Source organism: Zonotrichia leucophrys, chromosome 18 (assembly GCF_028769735.1).
Source record: "Zonotrichia leucophrys gambelii isolate GWCS_2022_RI chromosome 18, RI_Zleu_2.0, whole genome shotgun sequence".
NCBI classification, from domain to species: Eukaryota; Metazoa; Chordata; class Aves; order Passeriformes; family Passerellidae; genus Zonotrichia; species Zonotrichia leucophrys.
Window position 1 is genome coordinate 3,593,106 of NC_088187.1, and position 25,413 is coordinate 3,618,518.

The 25,413-nt window shown below is 49.9% G+C and overlaps 1 protein-coding gene across 1 annotated transcript in view; it reads left to right on the plus strand.

Annotated features, from left to right (window-relative positions):
• MGAT5B (alpha-1,6-mannosylglycoprotein 6-beta-N-acetylglucosaminyltransferase B) overlaps positions 1-25,413 on the plus strand; it is an 80,478-nt gene that overhangs the window by 29,263 nt on the left and 25,802 nt on the right. Inside the window, exons 3-8 of the mRNA XM_064728303.1 lie at positions 1,591-1,735; positions 14,807-14,919; positions 15,970-16,043; positions 17,471-17,641; positions 19,062-19,226; positions 20,458-20,627. Coding sequence (XP_064584373.1) covers positions 1,591-1,735; positions 14,807-14,919; positions 15,970-16,043; positions 17,471-17,641; positions 19,062-19,226; positions 20,458-20,627 — 838 coding nt within the window. The remainder of the gene's footprint in view (positions 1-1,590; positions 1,736-14,806; positions 14,920-15,969; positions 16,044-17,470; positions 17,642-19,061; positions 19,227-20,457; positions 20,628-25,413) is intronic.

The following is a 25,413-nucleotide window of genomic DNA, read 5'->3' on the forward strand; positions in this document are numbered from 1 at the left end:
TCAGCCAGCTCCTGTGGGGAGCAGAAGCCCATGCCAGGGCTGTCCCTGGCACGCCATGCCATTGGGGTGCCCTGGTCCATTCTGCCACCCTGGCTGTGCCAGGATAGGGAATCCCAAACTCCGTCTGCTTTGCAGGACTGGTTGTGCATCTGTTTGGAGGTGCATGAGGTGTTCCTAAGTCCTGATAGCAAACCAGGACATCCAGCAGCTGCTCTCCTTCCCAGTGCCACCCCCCTGGCTCCTGCTGCTCCCTAAATTAAATATGTGCTGCCTCTTGGAAAGCACATGAGAGTGGAACGGCAGAGATAAGCTAAACGGGAGAGGTTCAGGGGATTATGCACTGATTAAGTTATTACCAACGTGAAATGAGCCGAGCTGAGATGAAACAGGAGCTTTATTTTCTGTTCCCTGGCTCTGGGCTCATTGCCTGTCACTAGATGGCAAATCAAGCTGGGAGCCAGGAGCTCCTGGATCCCCCTGTGCTTTCCAGCAGGTCAGTGCCATGCACACCCATGGGAGAAACAGTGTTAAACAGGGCTGGGAACTGGGGGCCTTCCCTCCTGGGGGAGTTGATGCAGCACTTGAGCTATTTCCAGTGCTAGGTCTCCCACCCCATTGCAGATTTGAGCAGAAAATTTCTTCTTTTCTGGAACAGGAAAATCTGGTGCTGCTGGGAGGATGTGTTGGGGAGCACCACCCCTTTGATGAACTTCCCATGTTTTTCCTTAAGCATCCTCTGCAGGCTGCTGTCAAAGGCAGGATGCTGGGCTAGGTGCAGAGTGAAAAATAGAAGTGGCAAATGAAAGGCTGCTTGCTTGGTGCTTGGGAATGAAGTCAGTTTGCCATAAGCCCTCGGGACTGTGAAAGTGTTCACAGGGGTCTGAGGATGAGGGAAGAGATGAGGATCTGACTCCATGTTTCAGAAGGCTTGATTTATTATATTATTATATATATTATATTAAAACTATACTAAAAGAATAGAAGAAAGGATTTCATCAGAAGGCTAGCTAAGAATAGAAAAAGAAAGAATGATAGCAAAGGCTTTGGTCTCGGACAGAGAGTCTGAGCCAGCTGACTGTGATTAATTAGAAACAATCACATGAGACCAATCACAGATGCACCTGTTGCATTCCACAGCAGCAGATAATCATTGTTTACATTTTGTTCTTGAGGCTTCTCAGCTTCTCAGGAGAAAAAATCCTAAGGAAAGGATTTTTCAGAAAATGTGTTTGTGACAGGGATAGGCTGGATCAGGTGGATAAGTCAGGATTTCATGCCTGGTGAGGGGGCTGGATCCAGGCTGAGATAACCACTGGCTATCCTGTATTTTCTGTCCCATCATTGATGGGACTGGAGGAGCCCAGCTGGATTTGGGCAGGGATTTACCCTGCTTGGGCAGTGTGATGGGGCTGTGGGGCAGAGCCAGGGAGGGGACACGGGGACAGCAGGGCACTGAGATGCTCCAAACACCACCGAGCCCACTCATGTGGGTGGGGAGCAGCAGGGGCAGCTGTGGGGCTGGAGCTGGGGTCCCAGGGTGGGGTGTGCATGCCAGGCTGGCCGTGTCTCAGCTCCCTCTGTGTGCTGCAGTGATGGGCGCGCTGGAGTCCCGAGGGGTGCTGCGCAGGATGAGCGACATGCTGGAGATGCTGATGAAGAGGATGGACATCCTGGCCAGGCTGGAGAACAGCACTGACTTCCACAAAGGGGATGAAGCACGATTCCCTCTGGACAGGTCAGTCAGACCCTGTGGAGCAGTGCTGGGCGTGGGGGCTTTGCAGGAGCAGAACACCCCAATGTGCTGAGCTGCTCTGAGGGTGGTGGGACCCAACAGGACTTGAGGAGATCTTTTTTAGCCTCATTTGCCATGTCTGGAGCTGTTTCTTTTGGGATTTCTGAGCTGACTGTGATTTTTAAGATTTGTGGTCACTCCCAAGCTTGTCAGAGTCCAAGAATTATTTGCACTATGCTCTCAGGAACACTGTGTGATTTTTGGGGGTGTCCAGTGCAGGACCAGGAGCTTGACTCAGTGATCCTTGTGGGTGTTGTTGTGATATTCTACGATTCCATGATTTCCTGAAGCAGCTGTCCCAGCTGCAGGTGTGGCAGTGTCTGCACTGCTGTGCTGTGGTGCCGCTGGAGGTGGGACATGCCAAGCAGCACCTGGCATGTGGGATGTGCTCCCTGAGCTCAGGACCCTTGCTCTGTGCCTGTACTCCATGGGCAGCTGTGGAGCTGGTGGCTGTTCAGAATCCAGGGCTGATGTGCTCAGCATTGGAGTTGAGCAAGGTTTAAAATGTGCAGAAGGGCCTAAAATGATGCCCTGGCTCCCTGTGCTGCACATCTCAGCTGGCAGTGTGAGAGGCGCCATCAGACCTCCCTGTTGTGGCACACTGATTCACTAAAAAGACATTTCCCTGTGCTCTGGGAGCCTTTAAACATTCATTGATACTAATTGGAGTGTCAGTGCACAAATGGTAACTGGTGGTGGGGGAGCAGAGATGAAAAACCACAGGGGCAGCACTTGGGACAAGCTTGGCAGTGTGGAAAAGATGCCAGTGTGGATTTTGCTCAGGTGGAGCCTCAGGTGACACAGGAGAGGTGGATGGCAGGGATGTGACATGCAGGGGTCACCCCTGCCCTGCTCTGTGCTGCATCCTGCTGGATCCCTCATAACATTCCCACCTCCAGCTCCTGCCATCACTGTGCTTTCCCCTGCTCCCATCAGCATTTCCATCCCTCTCCTTCGCTTTCCTCACGAGCCTCTTTTGTGCCTATAAGAGAAAACAGAGTCAGTGAGCCTGTAATTAAAGGCTGAGCTCTGCCACAGTGCCTGCACACCTGAGCTAGAGCTGCAGGGCAGCCGTGGAATGCGTGGTCCTGACTTTTATGTACCATCATTTCCAGCACTGAGAAAATATAATTTGCCTCAGCCACGGTAGGTGCTGGGATTTTGTTGTTCCGAGGCTGGCTGGTACCCAAGTGAGTGAGATCACCAATAATCCCAGAGAGGAGTGGACAGGACTATTACAGCCAGCACTGGAAGGTGCTTGCTCACATTGAACGATTTTCTTGGCCAGTCTTGTGTTAAAAGAACCACTAATTTCAGGTGATGGTTGTTTCTCTACACCAGCAGCCAAGAGAGAAACTTAAAAGCATTTCTGTGGGCTGGCAGCAGTGGCTGCAGATGGGGATTTGGTGTTTCAGATCTGCTGTGGGAGTGATGGCTCTGGGGCCATCACCTGGAGAGAGGATGGGAGCTGATGGACCCACATCAAAAGAGCCTCAGGTTTTGTGTGTGTGCTCAGATGGGCCTGAGCTGGGGGCTGAGATCACAGATGTCTTAATTTCCAGTAATGGAAATTCAGGGGCAACGAGTTTATCACCTTTTGCTCCTTATAAGTCACCCCTAAAGAGAAATCAATTCTCTTCACCTGATTCTGCATCCAAACCCATCTGTCTCCTCTCCTTGTTCTCACCTGGCCTCTGAAGATCCCGTTCTGGTCATGGGACAGAGCATCTCCAGGTGAAGCAGCCACCACAGGGGAGTTTCTTGTGGGTGGGTGTTGGGGAAGATGAAACAGGAAAGCCTTATAAATATGATTGTCTGGCAAAAGATTTTGAGAATATAGAAGCTATAAGTGAGATTGAAATGAAAGCAAGCTTTGAGATCCCTCAGTTACTGAACAACTGGAAAACAATGGTGTGGCCAGCTGAAGGTGATCCCCTTTTGATGGAACAACACCCTCTGCTTGCAGACACGCCAAGGGTCAGAGCAGACCCTGCCAGCTTGGCAGATGGGGCCCAAAGAGGAGTTTTTAGGGTTTAAAATGTAACACAGTATGGTAATGTAATGATTCTTATAGGCTATATGCAAATGCTATAGGATTTGTATCTTGTACTAGATTGGTTAGTGAGAATCAGAATATTCAACAGAAAAGAAGATTTATTGTATTCTAACGAGAACCTCGCTCTCTTACCCTTTTACTTTCTCACTCTCTCATCCTCTCTCCCCCTCTCTTCTCTGGGGCCTGCTCTGAGCTGTGGCTGGCAGCTCCCAGCAGGGCCCTGCACCCAGGCCCTTTGCAATGAACCCCAAGTTCCAGCCCTGGCTGCAGAGATCTCTCATCCATCCCCACTGTCCCACCCCACAATGCTCCTACACTGTCCCTTGAGTGTAACCAGCTGCAGTCCTGGGGACCCCCCTGTGCTGAGGTGGATTGGGCACCTCCAGCTGCCCCAGGACCCAGCAATGACTCCTGGACCTGGATCAGCCCCACGGAGACACCCAGGAGCTGTTCCTTGTTAGGATCCCGGGATTCCACCGAGGGCTTGTCTCCTTCCCTCCCTGCCTCCGTCTCTTTGATCACCAGTGACCGACTTGAGGCTGTCAGGGAAAGATAATACAATTAAAGGGTGGTAATTTCAAAGGGATTTTACTCTTCAAAGCGTCCCTGCTTGGCACTGCTGCTGCCTTCGTCTCCTTCCCGCTCTGCACAGCTGCCAGTGTGGGCTTTGTGCTTCCAGTTGCCCAAAAGTGGATTAATTCTTGTTTTTACAAAGTGCTCTCCTGCTTAAGGCTGGATCTCCAGTGGAATCAGGAGGGCTGGGTTTTGCAGAGCTCCAGCTGAGGGGAAGGAGGTGAAGGCTTTGCTGAGCTTTATGGAATAACCTGTGAGCACTGCACCACTCCAGCAGAGGTTTGGGGTGGCTTTACCCCTTTGAAAGTGCAAGGAAAACTCTGTATATGCAGGGTGGCATTAATGGCCTGCCTTGGAAAGCCTCCCAGATTTCCAAGCTGCAAAATCTTTCTTGTTCCATTGGGGCTGTCTCACAGGTGCCTCCATTTCCAGCTGATAAAACTCTTGGAAAACCCAAATGTCCCGCTCCAATTTTCTCCCCCTTGGAAGAGCTGCCCAGAAGTTTTGTGGCATGGCACACAGGCTGCACCTGTGAACTCCAGGGGTTGCTGGCTGCCTTCTCCAGCCCTGCCTGAGCTCCCTGCTGCCTGCATCCTGCCCGTGCTGGGAAGGGAAGGATGGATTCCCTAACGAGGGCCAGCAGGCTGCCAGTCAGCTGCAGGAAAATCAATACTGCTGTTAATTGAATGCAACCCTCGTAAATCATCCGAGGGGAAGGAAATTAGGAGTACTTATGGAAGCCTCCTGGAGAGCTGTTTACTGGGCAAGGGAAAAATATTAGTTTGCAGGGGAAGTGTTGATCTCTTGCTGAAAAGTGCTTAGGAGGGAGGGAGGGAGGGGAGGATAGGGTCTGAGTGGCTGACCCAAGCTGGCACTGTAACCCAGCAGTGTTGGGGCTTGGAAAAGCCCTTTTCCAGGAGCTGGGCTGCCCCTGCCCACCTCATGCCCCAGGGACATGGCAGAGGGCAAGGCTGGGGTCTGCAGCACTGGCATTCCTGGTCATCCCTGTCCCCACGTGGTGGTTAGCCTGCAAAGGGTGTTATTTGCTAACGACTGATTAATCTTCAAGCTTAATTACTGCCAAGGCTCAGTTAATTTCCACACACTTTAAGTATTTGTTCTTGTAATCATTACATGACTCCATATTCCCCCAGTAATTAAAAGTCTCGCAATATGACACTAAATGGATGATGTTCCTGCATCCTGCCAGCCTGGCTCTATTAATTCCTGAATTGTTGCTGGTGGCGAGCTGGCTGCAGAGAAATCCCTGCCAAGGCAGTGGTGTCCTGCAGCCCAGGTGAGCCTGGAGCAGTCCTGAACCCCTCTGAGCATTGGCTCCCATCTCCTGAGGGGCTCAGAGGGGGCAAAGCTGTTCAGAGCAGCCCAGGGAAGGTGAGACCACCCTGAGGTCCAGCCTGGCTTTGCTGGGTGCTGGTTCTGCTGAGCTGAGCTCTGCTGCAGGAGCAGGGGTGCATCAGGAGACAGCAGCCTTCCTCCCCAGCACTCACCTTCCTCACAGGTTCCACAGCCCGTTCCATCCTGACAGAGGGGATGAGCTTTTCCTTGTCAGCTCCTGAGGATGTCTGCATCTGTGGATGATTTCACAGAATCACTGGGTTGGGAGAGACCTTCAAGATCAAGTCCAACCCAGCCCCAACCCCTCACCTAAACCCTGGTGCCCAGTGCCACATCCAGGCTTTGTTAAACACATCCAGGGGTGGTGACTCCACCACATCCCCGGGCACATTCTAGAACTTTATCACTCTTTCTGTGAAAACCTTTTCCCTGATATCCAACCTGTATTTCCTTTGGTGCAGCTTGAGGCTGTGTGCTCTGGTTCTGTCTGTCCTGCCAACCCCAGCTGAGCACAGGCACCTTTCAGGAGCTGTGCAGAGTGATGAGGGCACCCCTGAATCTCCTTTTCTCCAGGCTAAACACCCCCATTTCAGTGTTACTTGGAGAGGATGGGCACAGTGTAGGGACTCACTGCTGCTCTGGAGTCCCCATCAGGGTCAGGAGAGGACATAAATGGAGGAATTCAGGCCTGAGCAGCTGAGATAAATTGCTTTTCTCTTAAGGCAGTGCAGGGAGGTGGCTGTGTGCTGCCAGCAGGTCAGCAGGGTCCATCCATGCACCCACATTTCCAGAAGGGTTGTGGCCTCATGGAAGAGCCCCACAGCCCAAATGGTGCTGGGCATCACCAGCATGGTGATAGGACAGGTGCCAAGGTATGCCCAGGTCACTCACACCCTCCCCTCCTGCTCCCAGGCTTGTACCTCCCCCAGCACCTCCTGCTCAATTTGCTGAAATTAATTCAGCAGAGGCTTTGCTTTCTGTTTATTTTTAAATTTTATTTTTAATATTTATAAATATAAATTTATATTTATAGTTCATATTTATATAAGTGGATATTTATATTTATATTTATATTTATATTTATATTTATATTTATATTTATATTTATATTTATATTTATATTTATTTAATGTTTAATAATTAATAATTAATTTTATTCCCATGCCAAAGCATTGACACACTGAAAACTGCTTTATCACAGGGCTGGCAAATGAGGTTTCTTGAACGAGCACCTGAGGCCAAGTGCAGTCACTGCTGGTTTTGTGCTGTGGTTGTTTTGGGGTGGCTGCACAGGGGCAGGGCTGGGCAGTGGTGGTGTGGGGCTGCCTTTAGCCAGCCTGTGTGTCTGCTTTACCCCACAAAGAAAATCAGAGACTGTTAACCTCCAGCAGATCCCCTGATTTTGGAGCAAACAGAGGGCCAAAATACCCCTGCTAAAATGAAACACAGCATGAGCACCAAGCACACAGCTGGCAAAGGAAATGGGGGGCTGAGGAATGTATCTTGCCCCAGGGGATCCTCTGCCCCAAGGATTCTGACCACAACTGGTGGTTTTGGGCTCACTTTTAGGCAGGTCCCTCTTAGTGAAGCCTGTGAGGCTGGCAATGCCTTCCCAGCTCACTGAAGGGAGTTTTTCCCAGCCTGTAGATAAATATATCTGATTTATGCCCCAACAAAGGGGTGATCCCATAACCCTCCTTTTCATGATCCCCTGTGTTCCCATAAATAAACCCACAGCTGCCCAGGCCTGTGGCTCAGCCCAGTTCTGCTCTGAGGGTCAGGAGGAAAATGATGTTTTGGGCTTGTGGCTTCAGCTTTGTGTTCTGCTTGGGGAAGATCTCAAAGCACTCTGAGAGTATTGATAAAATATATAGCATTGATAAAATATTTTAATTAGTGGTGTTGGTTATACTTTGCTGGCTGTGCTGGTGAGCTACAGGGTTTGGTTGGAAAGCTGGTTTTCATCATTTTTTTCATGAAGTTTATTGCCAGCTCACTGAAATGTCAGTGTCCCACCCTGGGGTGTGCAGCCATGGGCTTTGGGATAGCTCAGGGCCTCTTAGAAAAGTATTTGTGTGAGAAATATCACCCACAATCAGCTGAAATGAAAATAAATGGAAGTGCTTTAGTGAGCTAAATGCTGCTGCATTTATTATGTGATTTATTATGTAACTTGGTGTTGGAGCAGTTCAGTCAGGGCTCTGCCCATGCATCATCTGGCATTTGCTTCAAAGGAGTTTCCAAGGAATGCTCCCATCCCAAATCATGTTCTCTGGGTGAATTTCCCAGGGTGAATTCCCAGTGAGGACAAACAGAGTGAGCTCAGGTCTTTACTCAGGTGTTCATGGAGGGGAGACTGAGCTGTTTGTGTCACCCTGAGGTGGAAAACCTTGGGATGTACAGAGACCCCAGAAATTACACTGGGAACAAATACTGTCCTCTGGTTTTTTAAAAAATATTTTTATTTCATTTGACTGGCAGGAGCAGCCTGTGAAGAATAAACCCACTTCTCAGTGGCATGGACCTTCTCACATGTGCAAAGCCAGGTGCCCTGTCCTTGTCCAATGTCAGAAAGGCACTGAGGGTATGAGTGACCTGGCAGAGCCCCCTCCAGGGGGAGCAAAGCAGCTGTGCCTCAGCCCCTGCCCTTCTTCCCTCCAGCATGACTCTAAATTTCTACCATGATGATCATAAGCAGAGCTTTGGGCTTTTTCTCTGCTTGCTGGGGGTCTGAGCCTTTCCCAAATGGGGCAGGATGTGGAACCCTCCCTGCACATCCCATCCCAGCACGGGGTGTGCTGCCCTCCCACCACAAGGAGCAGCACTCATCCAAGCCCAGGGGAGCAGCACTGCAGGGATGAAGATTAAATCCAGGGTTACAAGGCCAATAAACAGAAAATGCCCAGCTGAGCCTCCTGAGCCACTGCTGCCCCTTGTGCTCCACCTCCTGTGTTGGGGTTGTCGGTGTCAGGGGACTGTGACACAAATTTCAGACAGAGCATCAGCCCCCCAATAACCCCCCTGGGTCTGTGTCCTGCCCTCTCCCACATGGGCAGGCCTGGATTCTGGGTTTTTGGATACAAACCATCTCAGAGAGGATGTGGAGATGCGCATCAGGGCACGGATCTCCCAAAAACATTTTTCCTCCAGCATGGATGAGTTTTACTTGTATTCTCTTATGTTTGTGGAGCAAAACTTTTAATTTCTCCATCTTCTTGAACATTTTAATGACTGTTTTTGTTATCCAGCACTCTGATGAGAGCTTTTCCCCACATCCCTGGGACCCCTCAGCTTTCCAGCCACTGAGTTGGTGACTTCCCAGAGCTGGGTGACTGAGTGTTTCCCATTGGAGGGGATTGGGGATGAAGGGACAGATGGATGGATGGGAAGAGCATCCTGAGCCCTCAGGGTGACCTGCTGGAGCTGCCCTTGGGGCTCATTTTCCCTGGAGATGTTTGAACAGGCACCACCTCACAAGCTGCACAAGAACCAGGAGGACAGAAAAGATCCTTTTTCCCTTGGCATTCCCTTTCCCTTCCCTGTGGGATTTCAGCTCCCTGTTCTGGAAACTGAGGCTACTGTGGGGCTGAATGTAATTTGTGTCCCCAGAGCAGTGAAACAGCAGCACCAGCCCTGCTGCTTTCTGCTCTGCTTTGGGTCTTTGGGCAAACAACTTAAGAAAATATTTAAAGAGGCAAATGGCAGCACAGACACAAGTGGAAATCCTTTGGTAAACTGCTCTGTGCAAATGCTGAATTTGTTGATGTATTATCTTCAGAACATCTGCTTTTCTCCATCTGTATTGGTCTTCCCAAAGCCATGGCTTTCACAAGTTAATAGCAAGAAATATTGGATGAGCAAGCAAATATGTTTAGGGCTTGTATTATGAAGACAACACACAAAGAGAAAGAGATTCATCTTTTCATAATGCCACTTTTATAAAAGGCAATAAAAATACAGTGGCTTGTAAAGGGATAAACAGGCTGAATCCGAGCTGGTGCTGTGGAGTTGGGGACAAGAGCAAAGTGAAGGGAACCAAATTAATGCATAAAAAAGTGACAGAAAACCCAACCTCCGGCTATATTCTATGGCAAATGATCTGTCAGTGGGGAAAGATACATCTTAATAGCAGTTTTTGAAAGGAGATGAATACTGTATACAGAGCATTATAAGGCACAGTGTGATCTGAATCCTAATCAACAGGGGGAAATATAAATCTGAAAATAATAAAGACAAAATCTATATTGATGGTTAGGAGTTAAAATACTGTATTTGCTGTAGTAAACGGTTTTAAGGTCCCAGAGAAAAATTTATTCTAGGAAAGCTGTGGTAATTTAGTGTAGTTTCAATAGCTGGCAGAGTGCCAGCACATTTTGGTGGCATTTAGCATGTCACTATGGAAAAACTTAAAAAGCAGGAAGGGAAAAGGCACAAAGCTGCTCCCTGGGCAGTGGTGGTGCTGGAAGAAAGGAGATTCTTTTTCCACTGGGCTGGCAAGGGCTGTGCTGGCATCCTGGCTTGGATCCACCACGTGGTGGGATATCCCTGCTCTGCTGAGCTATTGTTGAGCAGAACAAGCTACTTACCTTGTCCTTCCTGGTGTCTCCAGTTACTAACAACAAGGCATCAAACTCCTACGAGGCACAGAGAACCTTTTCACATTGAAGATACACCTTTAACTGCCTTATTTTCTTGTCCCCTGCCTGGGTGACAAATCGCTGTGCTGATAGTTGATGTAACTTATGCTTAACCTGCTTGTCATCTCCTTAATGCCTCACATGAAATGTGCTGCTCCTGTGATGGCCTTGTTACCCAGCAGATACAAACACAGGGACCTGTCAGTGTTCCCAGCTGGGAGCGTGGCTCTTCTCCCCAGGTGTGAAATCCCTCCCTCAGAAAAACCCCACGAGGGTTTGGTGGCATCCAAGGATGAGGAGCATGGGAGATCTGAGCCTGGTTCTGTGTTTCAAAGGGACTTTTCTGCTTTTCTCCCTCTCCTTTTGATGCCTCAGGTTTTGGCTTTTACATTTTTCAGATTCTGTGCTACTTTTGAGCTTTATATGAGGGGATGGTGAGCTCTCTGCACTGAATAGGGAGACAAAACAATTCCTGCTCCAGCTGCGCACCAAGGACAAATGATCCAAATCTCAGCCCCAGAGCACAAACAGCGTGGGCTGGAGAGAGAAAAACAAGCAGGATGGGACTGGATGGGCTAAAGCTGGAACTGGACAATGAGCCGCAAGATGCAAATGGAGCAGAACTGATCACAGTGAGAGACCCCGTGCCCGGTTGTGCATTTTGGGTCCATTTTGGTTCATCTTGTGTGCAGCCCTGGCTGGGCTCTTGTGCTGCCCAAGGTGGATCCATTGAGGCCTTTCAATAAATCCCTGCTTTATTCTTTAGCTCTGTCCAGTCTCTGTTCTAGGTCAGCCTTCTCAAGGCATCACTTTCATATGTTCCAGGAGTCATGTGGACATTTTTAATGTCCCTTTCCAGTAATCCTCTGTGTTTTGGAGAAAGCCTTGTGGTGCTCATGCAATGCCCACCTTGTTTGGAGGACTGGAGTGTGATGCTCAGAAATACATTTCGCATCTAAACGTTTTGAGGTGAAATCTTTGTGTTCCGGGAGCAGCTGTAGCTTAACAAGAGCTGGGCAGGCTGGCACAGAGCCTGGGCCAGCTCCACCACCCAGCACTGTGGCTGCCTGGCAGGACAAGGCTGAGCTGGAAGAAAGCAATTTATTTAGGATAACAATCCTGATTTTTGTTTGAACATTTTTATGGCTGCCCAGTGCTCAGCCCTGGCTGAGCTGAGTTCTGGAGGTCATCAGTGAGGCGTTGAGGACTGAGGTTGCTGTTGATTTTTGAGGCTCACCTGGTTCCTTGGGTGTTTGGGAGCAAGTGAGGATTGGGATAGCTTCTGGGAAGAGGCAGAAGCTGGACTGTGAGCTGATCTAAGTGCTCTGAAGGGTGAGAGCAGTGCTGCTGTGGCTGTGGTCATCCTCTCTCCTTGCCATGAGTGATGGAGAAACCTGGGGAGCATCTTCACCAAGCCCACATCCTTTTCCTGTTGAAAACAGGAGTTTGGGCTCACTGGCTCTAAATTCACAGCATCCATGTGATGTTTCCTCCTAAATTGCCCATCCCAGGTGTTTACTGAGTGCCTCTGCTGGTGAAAAAAGGGTTGCAGAAATGGGGGTTTGCAAGCTTTCAGACCAGGACAATTTTATCTCCTTGGAGCCATGTTGACAAGCAGAGCTTATCTCAGGTTATTTTTGTGCCCATATTTTCCCAGGGCCTCATGAGCAGCCTCCCTGCTGCACTGGTTACAGCAGGATACCTGGGGTTTATTCTCTGCAAAGGTTGGAAGTGACTTGGGGGCAACGGTGTCCTCTGCATTTAATTATTATTTCTTAAAAGCCCAAGATCAGTGGCTCCCTGTGGAGATATGCAGCCTGAATATTGATGGTCGTAAACCATGCCAGAAGGAAAAATGTGGGCTGCTCGCTGCTGGCAAATGGACTTTAAATCAACAAGCGAAGCAGTGTCGGTTCATAAAACCAGGATTTTTTTAGCCTTGAGGACAGAGGTACTTTAAATCCCAGCCTTTGGGTTCACTGATCTGCTGGAGAACAAACATAAAACTTCACCACGAAGGACCTGACATCAGCACATATTTTTTGTGCCATGAGTATTCAAGGTAGCCCTTTTGGTTTTGCTCACTGCGTGTGACATTTCCCTGTATTGTAACGACCTCAGCGGCAGCAGGAGGGAAAACTTACGGCCCAGACATTGAAGAAGGGAAAATTATTTACTGGGATAACTCATGGAGACGTGGTGGCTGTTTGTGGTGGAAGTGGCAGGTATCTGAGGCTGGAAATGCAAGATGTGCTGGGGGTGTGTGTTCTGTTCCCATCTGTCAGAGCTGGGGCAGTTCTCTGCTGTCCCTGGGGCAGTTTTTTCTTTATCTCTCCCACACCAACCCTCCCTCCAGGTGATCTCTGCTGTCCATGGCCACTGAGTGTCCCTGCAGGGCTGATCCAATCCCAGCATCCCATGGGGAGATGCTCCGCCCAGGGGAGGAGCCAAGCATTCCTACCTGGATCCAATCTGAGCCTGGCCCAGCACAGCAGCCTTTGCCCCCTGCATTGCCAGAGGAGCAGCTTTCTGCTGCCCTGCATGGCCAGAGGGAGCCCAGGCCCATCTGCAGCAGCCCTGGAGCTGCAGAGGAAAACTCCCCCCTTGTGCAGGATCCCTGCTGCAGCAGAGCCACAGCTGGCACTGCAGGAGGGCTGAGCCCCCATGGCATGGGGCTGTGCCACACACAGGGGGCAGGGCATGTTCTGACTCTCAGTGGCTTGTTTTCTGGGTTTTTTTCGTACTATTGTCTTTGTAATTTTTAGTTTTCATAGTACAGCGCTGTAATTCCAATTTCCATACCTTTTCCTGAGAGCCCCTTAATTTCAAAATTATAATAATTCAGAGGGAGTGGGTTTGCATTTTCCATTTCAGAGGAGGCTCCTGCCTTCCTTAGCAGACACCTGTCTGCTAGACACAGGAGAGTTGTTGGAGTGGGAGGGCTCATTCCTTGTCAGGCCTGGCAGGCTCTACTGCTGATGGATGGAGTTCTCTTTGCCTTTTTCCAGCTTACACCAGGTTTTAATTGACACTGAGCCTCTTTACAGGGCTCTCTTTTCCTGTTCACACAACGTGTTCCTTAGATGAGTTCAATGGAGCTGTTCAGCTAGGACGATGTTGATCCAGCTCAGCCCCAGCTTCCCGGGCCTGCACAGCCCTGGCTGCTGCTCCTTGCTGGAAGTCCACTCACCTGAATCTCAGAATCTCTGAGGCTGGAAAACCTCTGATATCATTGAATCCAACCATTAACCCAGCACTGCCAAGCCCATCACTAAACCCTGTCCCTAAGAACCACATCTGGGTATTTTTGGGATACTTCAGGGATGATGATTCCACTGCTTCTCTGGACAGGCTGTTCCAATGCCTGGCCTCACTTTCAGTGAAGAAATTTTTCCTGTTATCCAATCTAAACTTCCCCAGGTGCACCTTAAGTCTGTTTTGTCTTGTCCTGTCACTTGTTCCTTGGGAGGAAAAACTGATCCCCACCATTGTGGATGGGCTGGATCAGGAGATCCACATGTCCTGTGTGTTTTTCATTGCTCTGCTCCAAACTCACAAACTTCCTCAGCCATCCTCAGTTTTACCTTTTTTTCTCTGTATTTTTATTCTTTTACTCATTTTTTTAGCACAGCTTCGTACTGCAGGACCAATTATCACAGCAGAGGATTTTCAAACACAGCATATCTAAAATAAGAAAAAAACATTTTTTGCCAGTCTATTTAATATTTTTCCTGCATAAAATGCACAGGTGGATCCGTGTTTAACAACACACTTCAAAAAATGGCAGAATATGTATAAAACACTGATTTAAATAGGTTTTCAATCAAACCTCCTGGAAGGCAGTGACTTCTTTGCCTGTTAAATGCTGCACCAGGCATTCCTGTGTTTCATCCTGGAGCTAAGTTCAATCTGCTGGGTATGGATTTCTCTTTGAGCACCTCTGAGTGTCACCACTGGGACATTGTGGTATTTTCTGAGACCCCTGTTGAAGGGAAGAATGATGAATCTGACTCCATGTTTTTAGAAGGCTAATTTATTATTTTATTATTATATTAAAGAATACTATACTAAACTATACTGAAGAATAGAGAAAGGATCTAGACAGAAGGCTAAAAGATACTATGGAAAAACTCGTGACTCTCTCCTCAGTCTGACACAGCTTGGCCATAATTGGCCATTAAATAAAAACAATTCACATGCTGGATAAACAATCTCCAACCACATTCCAAAGCAGCAAAACACAGGAGAAGCAAATGAGATAATATTGTTTTCCCTTTTCTCTGAGGCTTCTCAGCTTCCCAGGAGAGAAATCCTGGGCAAAGGGATTTTTCAGAAAATATGACAGTCACAGGAGGCATCAAGTTCTCAGGGTTGATTTGGTTTCTTTCCCAGGTTCCAGCCAGCAGCTGGGTTGATGGAGAGGATCCAGGCCATTGCTCAGAACGTGTCGGACATTGCAATAAAGGTGGATCAGATTCTCCGGAACAGCCTCCTGAATGGGAAAGGTCAGTGGTCCCCGTGCCCCAAACCCCCTGTGTGTTGTGCTGTGCCCATGGGAAGGTCCAACCTTGACAAATTTGGTAAAAATCCCAGAAATGGAGGCTGATCTTGAGGCTGCCTTCCTTGGGAAACTCGTGCGTGACAAATCTGAATGGCTGTCAGGAACAAATGATGAAGAATTAAATGCTAAATTAAAGATGAGGAGCAGCGCACAAGCACCTGGATAGAAAAATTTGGTGGTTTGGATCCAAATTCACAGGGGCTGGGATTTAGCACCAGGAGAGACATTCCCACCCCCCTGTGGCACTGCTGAGAGGGCAGCTGGGCTCTGCAGATGTTTCCTCACATGCCTGCATGGTTATTGGGGTTTAGGCTGAAGATCCTTCCACTGCCTCTTGCACCTCATGCTTTTCAATTATGGGCAAAGAAGGGCTTAGAGGAGGGCTGGTGGCTTTTATTGGCCCAGCCATGGAGGGAGAAAAGATCCTGATGCCATTTTAACCATTTTATGGGTTATTCTGGAACTCACCCTGGGGGATGAGTCTTCTTCCAGCAGCTCAGCAGGACAGTTTTTATTGCAAGTTTACAGCATAAAAGGCTGTCAAGTGCTTCCCTAGATCCTGCAGCCTGCTTACAAGAGCGGGGACGGGTGGAATTTGGGGTCTGGACCAGGCAGAGGGTGCAGGGAAGTGCTGGAAATGCACCTGCTGAGATTTAGGCAAAGAGAACATTCCCTGCATTGAAGCAGGGTGGTTTTCTCTGTTTCTTTCCTGTTTTGGGAAGGGTGCTGAAGATGCTTCACATCTTGATGTCCTGCTCCATCCAGTGGGATGGGGCTGTCTGCCAGCCCAGCTATGGCACCAGTGAACATGCTTGGGGGCTCCCATCCCATCCCATCCCATCCCATCCCATCCCATCCCATCCCATCCCATCCCATCCCATCCCATCCCATCCCATCCCATCCCATCCCATCCCATCCCATTCTCCTCACAGCATTTCTAGCTGCTCCTCTGTCACACTCCAGCTCTCCCCATGCCCAAATTGTCTCTCTGCAGGGATGGAAGGCAGGAGGGATCAGTGTGAGGTGCCCAGGGACCCCAAGTACCCCGACTGTGCTGGGAAGGTGGAGGTGAGTTGGGGTCCCTTGTCTGGGAGAGGGTCTCCAGCTGGGATGGAAGGGCCCAAAGCAGTGACCCTGGGGGTTAAACTGGGAAGGGCAGTGGGGAATGGGATGATTTCCAGGACAAAATGTTTGTTAACATTGGAAAGGTGCAGCCCATTGAAGGAGGACGAGCAGAGTCAAAGGTGTGGAAAGCAAAGAAGGGCTGTGCTTTGAAGAGAAAACACGAGGGAGGTGTCCAATCTTCTCTGGCAGCTTTGCTACAGAAATGGGATTGTTTTGCCCCAGTAATACCCTCCCCAAATGTGCCTTTAGCTGGAGTGATAGAAAGCCCTGAAGCCAGAGGCTGTGGCAGAATCATCTGTGGGCCTACCTCTGCCTACAGCCCTCCCTGCCTGCAGTCTGTGTGTTCAATGCCAGAAGCACAGCGAGGAGGAAGCTCTGCCACATCACCTCTGAATCTCTGGAGCATTCCCTGGTGAATAAGCCCAGCAGTGCCCAGAACAGCACCTCGTTCAGGTGGCCAGAACCTCCACCTCAATCCGTCCTGCCTGGCCCAGCCTGCTCCTCATACTGGAATGCAGCCTGGCACTTGGCCCAGAGCATGATGGCTTTGTCAGAGAGCATATTTACATCAACTAATTAAAAGCATTGCCCTTTTCCCTCCTCTTGCCAACCTGCTTCAAGCTCAGGCTTCTGCAGGGCCCAGTCTCCCTGGAAAGATGTTGAAGGGTACAAGAAAATGACGTGGGGGGTACAAAAAAATATTGTGGATTTTTCACTTCCAGGGGTGTTAGCCATTCTTTCCTTCCACGATTTGAGTAAATTCAGGATGTAATGCAATTGTGGAAGGCTGTAATCCCATCTCCCCTCCTGGTGATTGCTGTGCTTTACAGATTGGGCACAGCAACCTGTCCCTGAGCAGATTTGTTTTTGTAGTTGAATTAGGAAGAGGCTGGCAAGAGCCGTTGTGGGGGATGATAAATCGCTGCTCTGGTCCCTGGTTATTCTCCTCTGTGTGAAATCATCCCTGGGGACTGCTGGCAGATCTGTCTGCTGCCCTGCTGCTCCAGGGGCGATGAGATCAGCAGCTCCCCAGCAAAGCCAGCCACAAGAAATTCCTGTGGTGCATCATTTCCTGGGGATTAATGGCTGTGCCCCCAGGGAAGGCTGGAACCAGTGCTGGAAACCCAGGGAGCCCCAGCAAACCTCCCTGGCTCTTCCTCTGCCCCAAATTCCCTGGAGACCCTGAGTGGGTGAACACCAGCCCTGTGGCACTGGGGCTGGGTTTGCAGCCCTTTTCCACCCTTTGCCCTTCATTTTTATCTGTCAGACAGAGAAAGGGGATGGAGAACAGAGGTTTTCCACAGCAGGGGCAGCTGGCAGGGCTGGCACACCTCCTCCATGGGCCTCACGTGTTTCTGTGCCGCTTGCAGTGGATGAGGGCCCGCTGGACCTCTGACCCCTGCTATGCTTTCTTTGGTGTGGATGGCACCGAGTGCTCCTTCCTCATCTACCTCAGCGAGGTCGAGTGGTTCTGTCCCCCCCTGCCCTGGAGGAACCACACGGTGGCCGTGCCCTCGCCGCCGCCACCGCCACGCGTGCAGGTAAGGTGGGCCCAGCTCGGCCTCTGCTGTGCCAGGGGCTTTGTGGGGAGGCATCAGCGGAAATAAACACTCCGGTTCAGCAGGGCCATGATGCCTGATGTGGGTTTTCACAGATTCACAGGGTGGTTGGGGTTGGAAGGGCTCTCTGTGGGCAGGGAACCTTGCAGTAGAACAGGTTGTTCCAAAGCCTGCCCGACCTGGCCTTGAGTGTGGCAAGGGATGGAGCATCCACCACCTCTCTTTGCAACCTGTGCCAGTGTTTTACCACCCTCACCATGAAAAGTTTCCTCTTTATATCTATTCTGAGTCAGCTCTCTCAGTTTAAAGCCATCACTCCTTGTCCTGTTGCAACAGGGCCTTATTGGGAAGGATGAAAGTTTGACAAGGAAGTCTCACAGATATGTGTGCTTAGCAGAAAGATTTTTAAATGTAGAGTCTGATGAAGGAATAGAGATGGAAGCAAGTTTTGATATAGAAGAAAAGAATTGCTGAGCCAGTCTCACTGGATAACCAAGGAGGCAAAGGGTGTGTTGGTTAGAAGGGGTTTTTATGACTTAGAGCAAAGGATAAACCCACTTCAAACAAGAAGATGTTTGTACCAAGCAGAAAGAAGCACAGGCAAACAAGGCAGCAAAGTTGTAAGTAGAAAAAAGGTTTCAGAATTTTCCACTGCAAGAAAACTGAAAAACAACTTCTAGCTTAAACTGTAATGTACTAACTTTCAGTGATTGGAGAACAGTAACATGAACATGGTAATTATAGTAGTTATGATAGGCTATAGATAAAAGTTGAGGTATAGATTGTATAATATACTGTATTAAGTTGCTCAGCAAAGAAACGTCTATAATGCATTGTAACCAAAACCAAAGGGTCTCCAGGCCTGCCTGCAGCTGGAGCTGACAGCTGTAGGCACAGCTCTGTCACACACAACCCTGGACTGCTGTGACATCCTGGATACAATAAACTGCATTTTGGAGAGCCCCTGGAGTCCTGCATCCCTCATTTCGGCTCTTACAGGCCCTGCTACAAATTCTGTCCCTGTCTTTTTATAAGTCCCTATAAGTACAGAAAGGTTGCAAGAAGATGTGTCTGGAGCCTTCTCTTATCCAGGCTGAACACCCCCAGCTCCCTCAGGCTCTCTCCACAGCAGAGATGCTTCATCCCTCTGATCCACTCCAACACATTCATGCCTTTCCCCTCCTGAGGAATCTGGGTTCTCATGAGGAACACTGTGTTCAGTGGGATCCCTCTGGGATTTGGGGCATTAAGTGGAGGAGCTGCCATGGCTCCAGGGGAGCAGGAAGGGCTCAGATCAACTCTGCTGAGATGGACAAACCTCCCCCAGGCCACGGGGCAGCCCAGGGGCTCCTCTGGCTCCTCTTTCCCTACACTCACTGTGCAGAGCGTGCTCCTTCCCTAGGCAACGTTCCGGAGGGACCTGGCTCGCCTGCTGGAGCTCATTGGCACGGGCAAGGAGTCCCTGAGCTTCATGAAGAAGAGGATCCGGCACCTGGCCCAGCAGTGGCTGCGGGCGGCGCGGCGCCTCGAGCAGAGGCTGGCGGGACGGCAGCGGGACCAGAAACACGTACGGGGACACTCGAGGCAGCTGAACCCAGCTGGGAGGGAAATTCATTTATGGGAGCGTGTGGGTATTGTGTTTACAGGGTGCCCTGATGAAGGGAGGAATGATGGATCTGACTCCATGTTCTCAGAAGGCCAATTTATTATTTTATGATACTATAATATATTAAAGAATACTAAACTATACTATACTAAAGAATACAGAAAGGATACTTACAGAAGGCTAAAAAGATAATGAAAACTCATGACTCTCTCCAGAGTCCTGACACAGCTTGGCCCTGATTGGCCAAAGAGTCAAAACAACTCACACCAGAATCCAATGAAACAATCACCTGTGGGTAAACAATCTCCAAACACATTCCAAGTAAACACTATATACTATACTATACTAAAGAATACAGAAAAAATACTTTTTAAGTGTAAAGATATAGCATATCTTTTTAATATAAGATATACTAAAAAAATAATAATGAAAACTCGTGACTCTCTCCAGAGTCCTGGCACAGCTTGGCCCTGACTGGGCAATGAGTGAAAATAACTCAGCAGAATCCAATGAAACAATCACCTGTGGGTAAACAATCTCCAAACACATTCCACATGAGTACAACACAGGAGAAGCAAATGAGATGAGAATTGTTTTCCTTTTCTCTGAGGCTTCTCAGCTTTCCAGGAGAAAAATCCTGGGCAAAGGGAGAATGGCATTTGGGCGTTTCCAGAGAATGTGAATGCCACATGTGGGTCTGTAGGGTTGGTCTCTTGTCCATGGGCATGGCTTCACAGGCATTTGGGATGTGGCAGGACTGGTGTTGCTGAGCAGTGGGGTGAATTTTGGAAATGGGTCCTGGTGGGTGGAGATGGTGTCTGGCTGCCATTGGAGTGTGACAGGTCTCCTCTGAGGATAAGCTGAGGTTCCTGGCCCTCCTGTTGGCGTTTCTGTTGTGCCTTTGGCCCCTGTGTGCTGGGAAATTCAGCTCCAGCCCATGGTTCAGACTGTGATGTACATGGAGAGCACAAGCCAGGCCCCAGGACATAGAATGGCAGTCAAAGGGCCAAGCTCTGGCCATTGGGTCTGTGCTAATTGGACACGGCTCATTTGTCTGCACACCTGACTGAGCTCCCTGAGTAATTACAGCCTGCAAAGGAGCTGGAGGGAATCAGGGACCATAAGTCATTCTGGGCTGGAAAACCCAGATGGTTCCTTTCCCCAGTGCTGACCCCTCTCCTTGTCTCTGCAGATCCTTGTCCATATTGGCTTCCTGACAGAGGAGTCAGGGGACGTTTTCAGCCCACGGGTGCTGAAGGGAGGCCCTCTGGGTGAGATGGTGCAGTGGGCTGACATCCTGGCTGCCCTCTTCATGCTGGGACACAGCCTGAGGGTCACAGTCTCCCTGAAGGAGCTGCAGAGGTGAGTGCTGGATGGCATCAAGGTCTTGGGTGGAAGCAGCAGGTCTGAGAAGGCTGGGGGAGGCTCTTTGCCCACCTGCATCTCAGACAGTGCTGGTGCTGTGCTGCACCACCAGTGTTGCGGCTAGGAGAGATCCCATCCTTCTGCATCCCTGGAAAGTGGGAAGGACTGATGGTGATGCTTTGCATGGAGCTGATGTGGACATATCTGGAGCAGGGCTCTGCCCTGTGGCTTCAGTGCTTGATCTGAGCAGAATGGTTCCTGCTGCCAGCACACAGCATCACCTGTGTCCCCTGACACCTGCCTGGAGCTGGCCATGGGAAAGCTCCCTTTGCCAGCCCATTCCCCAGGGATGCTCCCTGCTGGACTGGTGGCCAGGTGGCTGCAGGGTGCAGCTGTCCTGTGGGTCACTGGCTCTTCCCACCATGCATGGCTGCACTCAGCCCCTGGGGCTTTGCTGGTGGTTGAGCAGTCCTTCCCTTCCCTTCCCTTCCCTTCCCTTCCCTTCCCTTCCCTTCCCTTCCCTTCCCTTCCCTTCCCTTCCCTTCCCTTCCCTTCCCTTCCCTTCCCTTCCCTTCCCTTCCCTTCCCTTCCCTTCCCTTCCCTTCCCTTCCCTTCCCTTCCCTTCCCTTCCCTTCCCTTCCCCCTCAGGAGGTGCTGGGGGTGACTTGGGGACCTGTGGGGGGATTTGCTGCTGCTGGAGGCACTTCCCACAAAGGGATTGTCTCTTTCTGACATGGGGCAACACAGGATGGCAGTCTCCAAGAGAAACCAATATTAGATGGAAAAAGAGGGAGAAGCTAAGAGTGGGCCCTGTTCCTCTCTGCTGATGTTCCTCTCTGTTATTACTGGGCTGACACTGCTGCCTTCTGTCACCTCATAAGGTTTGTTCTCCTCCTGATCAGAGGGCAAGAACCAAGGAAATTGCAAATTAGATGGGTTATAAATCAAGAAGAGCCTGGAGCTGCCTCGGGGACTGGGCAGGCTTTAGGAGATGCTAAGCCAGCATCAGCCACATAATGAGCCATGCTGAAAAGGGAGTGAAAAAACCCCAACAATCCTGGAGAAAACAACAAAACCCCCAACCCAGCCCTTGCAGCATTCAGAATTAATGGATGGAATTAGCTCCTAACTAATTAACTTTAAAAAAATCCCGGTCCTAATGCAAGAGGCAGCATCTCCTCCAAGAGGCAGGAGTGACATGCTAAATAATACCCGTGTAGTCAAGGATGAAAGGAGTTAATGGCTGGGAGGGCTGTGTTGTTGTTGTTGTGTGGTTCTTGTTTGTGTTTTATAATGACAAACCTCATGGTGGTTGTTTAGGGAGGCGGGGAGCTTTTGCAGCACCCGTTTCCCTCTGTGAGTGACTCTGGTGAGAGCTGCCCTGCTGCCTGGAGTATTTTGCCTTTGCCAGAATCCTGGGAGCTTCCCCGTCACCTCTCAGTGATGAGAGCTCCTCCTCTCATGCAGATTTGGATGTGTCCCTTGGGACTCCTGGGAATGGCAGCTCTGTCTCTTCCCCTGGGTAGCTGAGATGGGAAGTGAGCGAGCTGGGCTGGGGCTGCACATCTTGCTCTTCTCAGTGTCCCAGAAAATGTCCCCACCTCCCCAAACACATGTCCTGTGCCTGCCTTTGGTGATGTTTTAAATGCTGGACACCCACATTGAGTGCTCACTTTCATGTTGATGGTGTTAGGAAAATTAATCCACAAACACCAGAGGTTTATGTGCAAAAAAGGAGACAGAGGAGTCCTTTTACTTTATTCAAATAAAGGGAGGGGCCATGGGGCATTCCCCTGGGATCTCAGATTTTTGGAGGACACAGCCTCCCTTTTTACCCCAATTTCCCACATTTCCCTTCTCTCTTTCCCCATTGGCTGAGGTACTTGAGAGGTTCAGACTTCCCATACACCTGATACCAGAGATTCCCCTCTAATGTACAACTCTCCCTCTTAATTTTTAATTCTTACAGAATTTAGGGGTTTTTCTTCCCCATTGTTTCTTTCATCTTTCAACATCTAATTTCATTTATCAGCAAACCTGCAGTTTATTTGTAAAGGCAAATATATTTTTCCATTCATCAATCAATGAAATCCTTCCCATTGTTTCTTTGATCTCCCAGTGTTGCTTTTAGCTACCAGCAGACCCACAGCTTGCTTGTAAAGACAAATCCACTATTCCTCTCAGTGGGCTGGGGTCAGTGCAGGCAGGAGCTGGGATGTAACCACATCCCTCTGTCCCTTTGGAGACCAAGCCCAGTGCTTGGAGTGCCACCAGTGGCACCTTTGTGCAGCCCCTCAGGAGATGGGTTAATGTGGGTGTCACAGGGGGGCAGAGGAATGAATAGTGCCAGCAATCCTGGTGCTGGATCCTGCAGATCTCTCAGTGACATCCCTGCTGCTGGGCTGCTGCCTCTGAGGAGAGCTGGGAAAAGCTTTTGTGACCAGGAGCGAGTGGGAGGCTTAGCAGAACATGAGTAATTAGTCCTGAGGTGTGCTAAGAGTTAATCTCGGGCTCTTCCTTACAGCCTGGAGGTGTTTTACCTGCAGCCACAGCCTTGGGCAGGGGTTGCAGAGAGCCAGGGATGCACAAAGGGCTGGAGCTGTGCTGGGGGATGCAGCAAAGCCAAATCCCTGTCCCTGGGGAAGGGGCAACCCAGGCACTCTGATTCCTTGTCCCTGCTGTCCCCTGCACCCCCTTGAAGCAGCAAAGCTTTGCTCTTCTGTAGACTGAGCCTGAATCTGTCCTCTCCCATCCTGGCTGTCTCTTGCTGACCTTGAGCAGTGTTGGGGTGGGTTTGGGGATATTTTGCCTGAGCAGTGTAGGGGTGGGTTTGGGGATATTTTGCTTGTGCAGTGTTAAGGTGGGTTTGGGGATATTTTGCTCCAGGAGTGTGAAATGTTGACACCATCCTTGTGTATTTTTCTTTGGCAAACCCTGCTCTTTTCATGGCTGGGAGCTGTGGCTGCTCCAGCCCAGCAAAGCCTTCACTGGAGTCCATAAATTATTCAGCACAGATTAACCTCTCTCCTGGTTTGGATTTTTTTTTTTTCGTCTCTTCAAATTTCTGAGCTGATTTTTCTGCGTGTATTGATCATTGGCAAGGGATCACTGGAAGATTTGCCTGCATACACTTCAGCCAGTGGTTATCAGAGCTGTTCATGATTAGCATCTGTATTGATTGCAATGCAGCAGTGCCTGGAGTGGTCTGGAGTGGGTCAGGAATGCTGAGGATCAAGAAAATGAAGGAGGAGAAGTAAGGCCCTGGTCAAAAAAGCTGGTGATGGAGGGCTGGGGGTGAAAACATGTTGGGAGTGTGACACCCATGTGTGTGCTGGGCACCTCTCCCTGCCCAGCAGTGAGGGCCAGGGGTGTCAAATGCTTCTTCCTCTGGTTCAGGGACCGATGCTAATCTGGAACAAAGATAAGGAGCTCAGGGAATCTGCAGACTTCATCCTCAGCTCAGCTCAGCACTGTCCAAATGTCCCTGTGGGGTCTGAGATCACAGATTGGTTTTTCAGGGCCAGTTTATTTGGGTTATCTTTTACCCACTACAGACTTTAAAGATCTGTGAATTCCACTGCGAGTCCTACCCAGGGGCTATTTTTTCTCCTGTAGTTGAGCTAAGTGCAGGTGTTTATTCTCCTTTGAACTCACAGTGAATTTGTGAGCTGCTTCTGGTGCCTCTGGAGAGGTAAAGGGTGAATCACAGGGTTATATGTTCCCTCCCAACCCAAACCATTCTGTATTTCTGTGTGCATCTTCCCCGAAGGAAAACGAACTGCTGAGCTGGAGCAGGGAGCCAGGAGCTGTTTTCTCTCTGAGATTTGTGCTGGGTGGGCAGCCAGCAGCATTTTGAGCCTTGTCTTGAAGCAGGGAGGGAAGAAGCAGAACCCCAAATCTGAACAGCAACACTTGATTCATGCTGAAGATCCCTGGTGCTGTGTTGGTAGCCCAAAAGTGCTTTCAGGGAGGTGAGAATCCAGGCCAGTGTTGGTGTTGCTTGCTAGGGGAGGAGTGGGAAGTGCCTGAAAGCTCTGAGCTGGGTTGTTAATGAGGCAGCTCATGAGTAGATGGTGGAAAATTACAAGCAGCACTTTGGAGCAATGGCTGTGCCCGCGAAAAAAGCTTTAATAAACCCGTGCCCTGGGGTCAGGCAGGAAGGATCCTCTCAGCCTTTTTCCCTGGGAGGAGCAGCACAAGGGGCACTCCTGGATGCTGCATCTCCTACCCTCATCCTTGAGCCATGGGAGTGGTCATCTTGGCATGTCCAGCTGCTTTTCTGGAGCTAAGGAAGAGGCTGGGGGAGAAGGGGCTGCAGAGCTGTGAGCTGCTGGGGAGTTCAGAAAAGCACTGAAAGGTGATTTTCTCAATGGTCCCCTCGAAATTAACTGCTCATAAAGCAGGACAGAAAGTCGAAGAAAATGGGATTTGATGCCTCTTGGGGTCAGGGCTTTACAAAGCGTTCCTGGAGCTTAATTGCTCCTGTGTCAAGTTCTGGACTCTTAATTCTAGTCCTGGCAAAGCGCTGGGTTTGCAGCACGTGCCTGTACCCGGTGCTGGCAGCCCTTTCCTGCTGTGGCCAGCATGCTGGGTGCTGAGCCACCCTCCCTGTGCTGGGGTGGGGAGGATGGAGCCTTGGAGCTGTGGTGGGATTTGGCTCTGCTCCCACTGCCCCATCTCCTCTCAGTGCCTGGCACTCAGCAAGAGCTGTGATTTTCCTGCTCTTTCTGTGCTCACTGAGGTGTGCTCAGGCTGCAAAAAGGGCTGTTCAGATGGAAACACC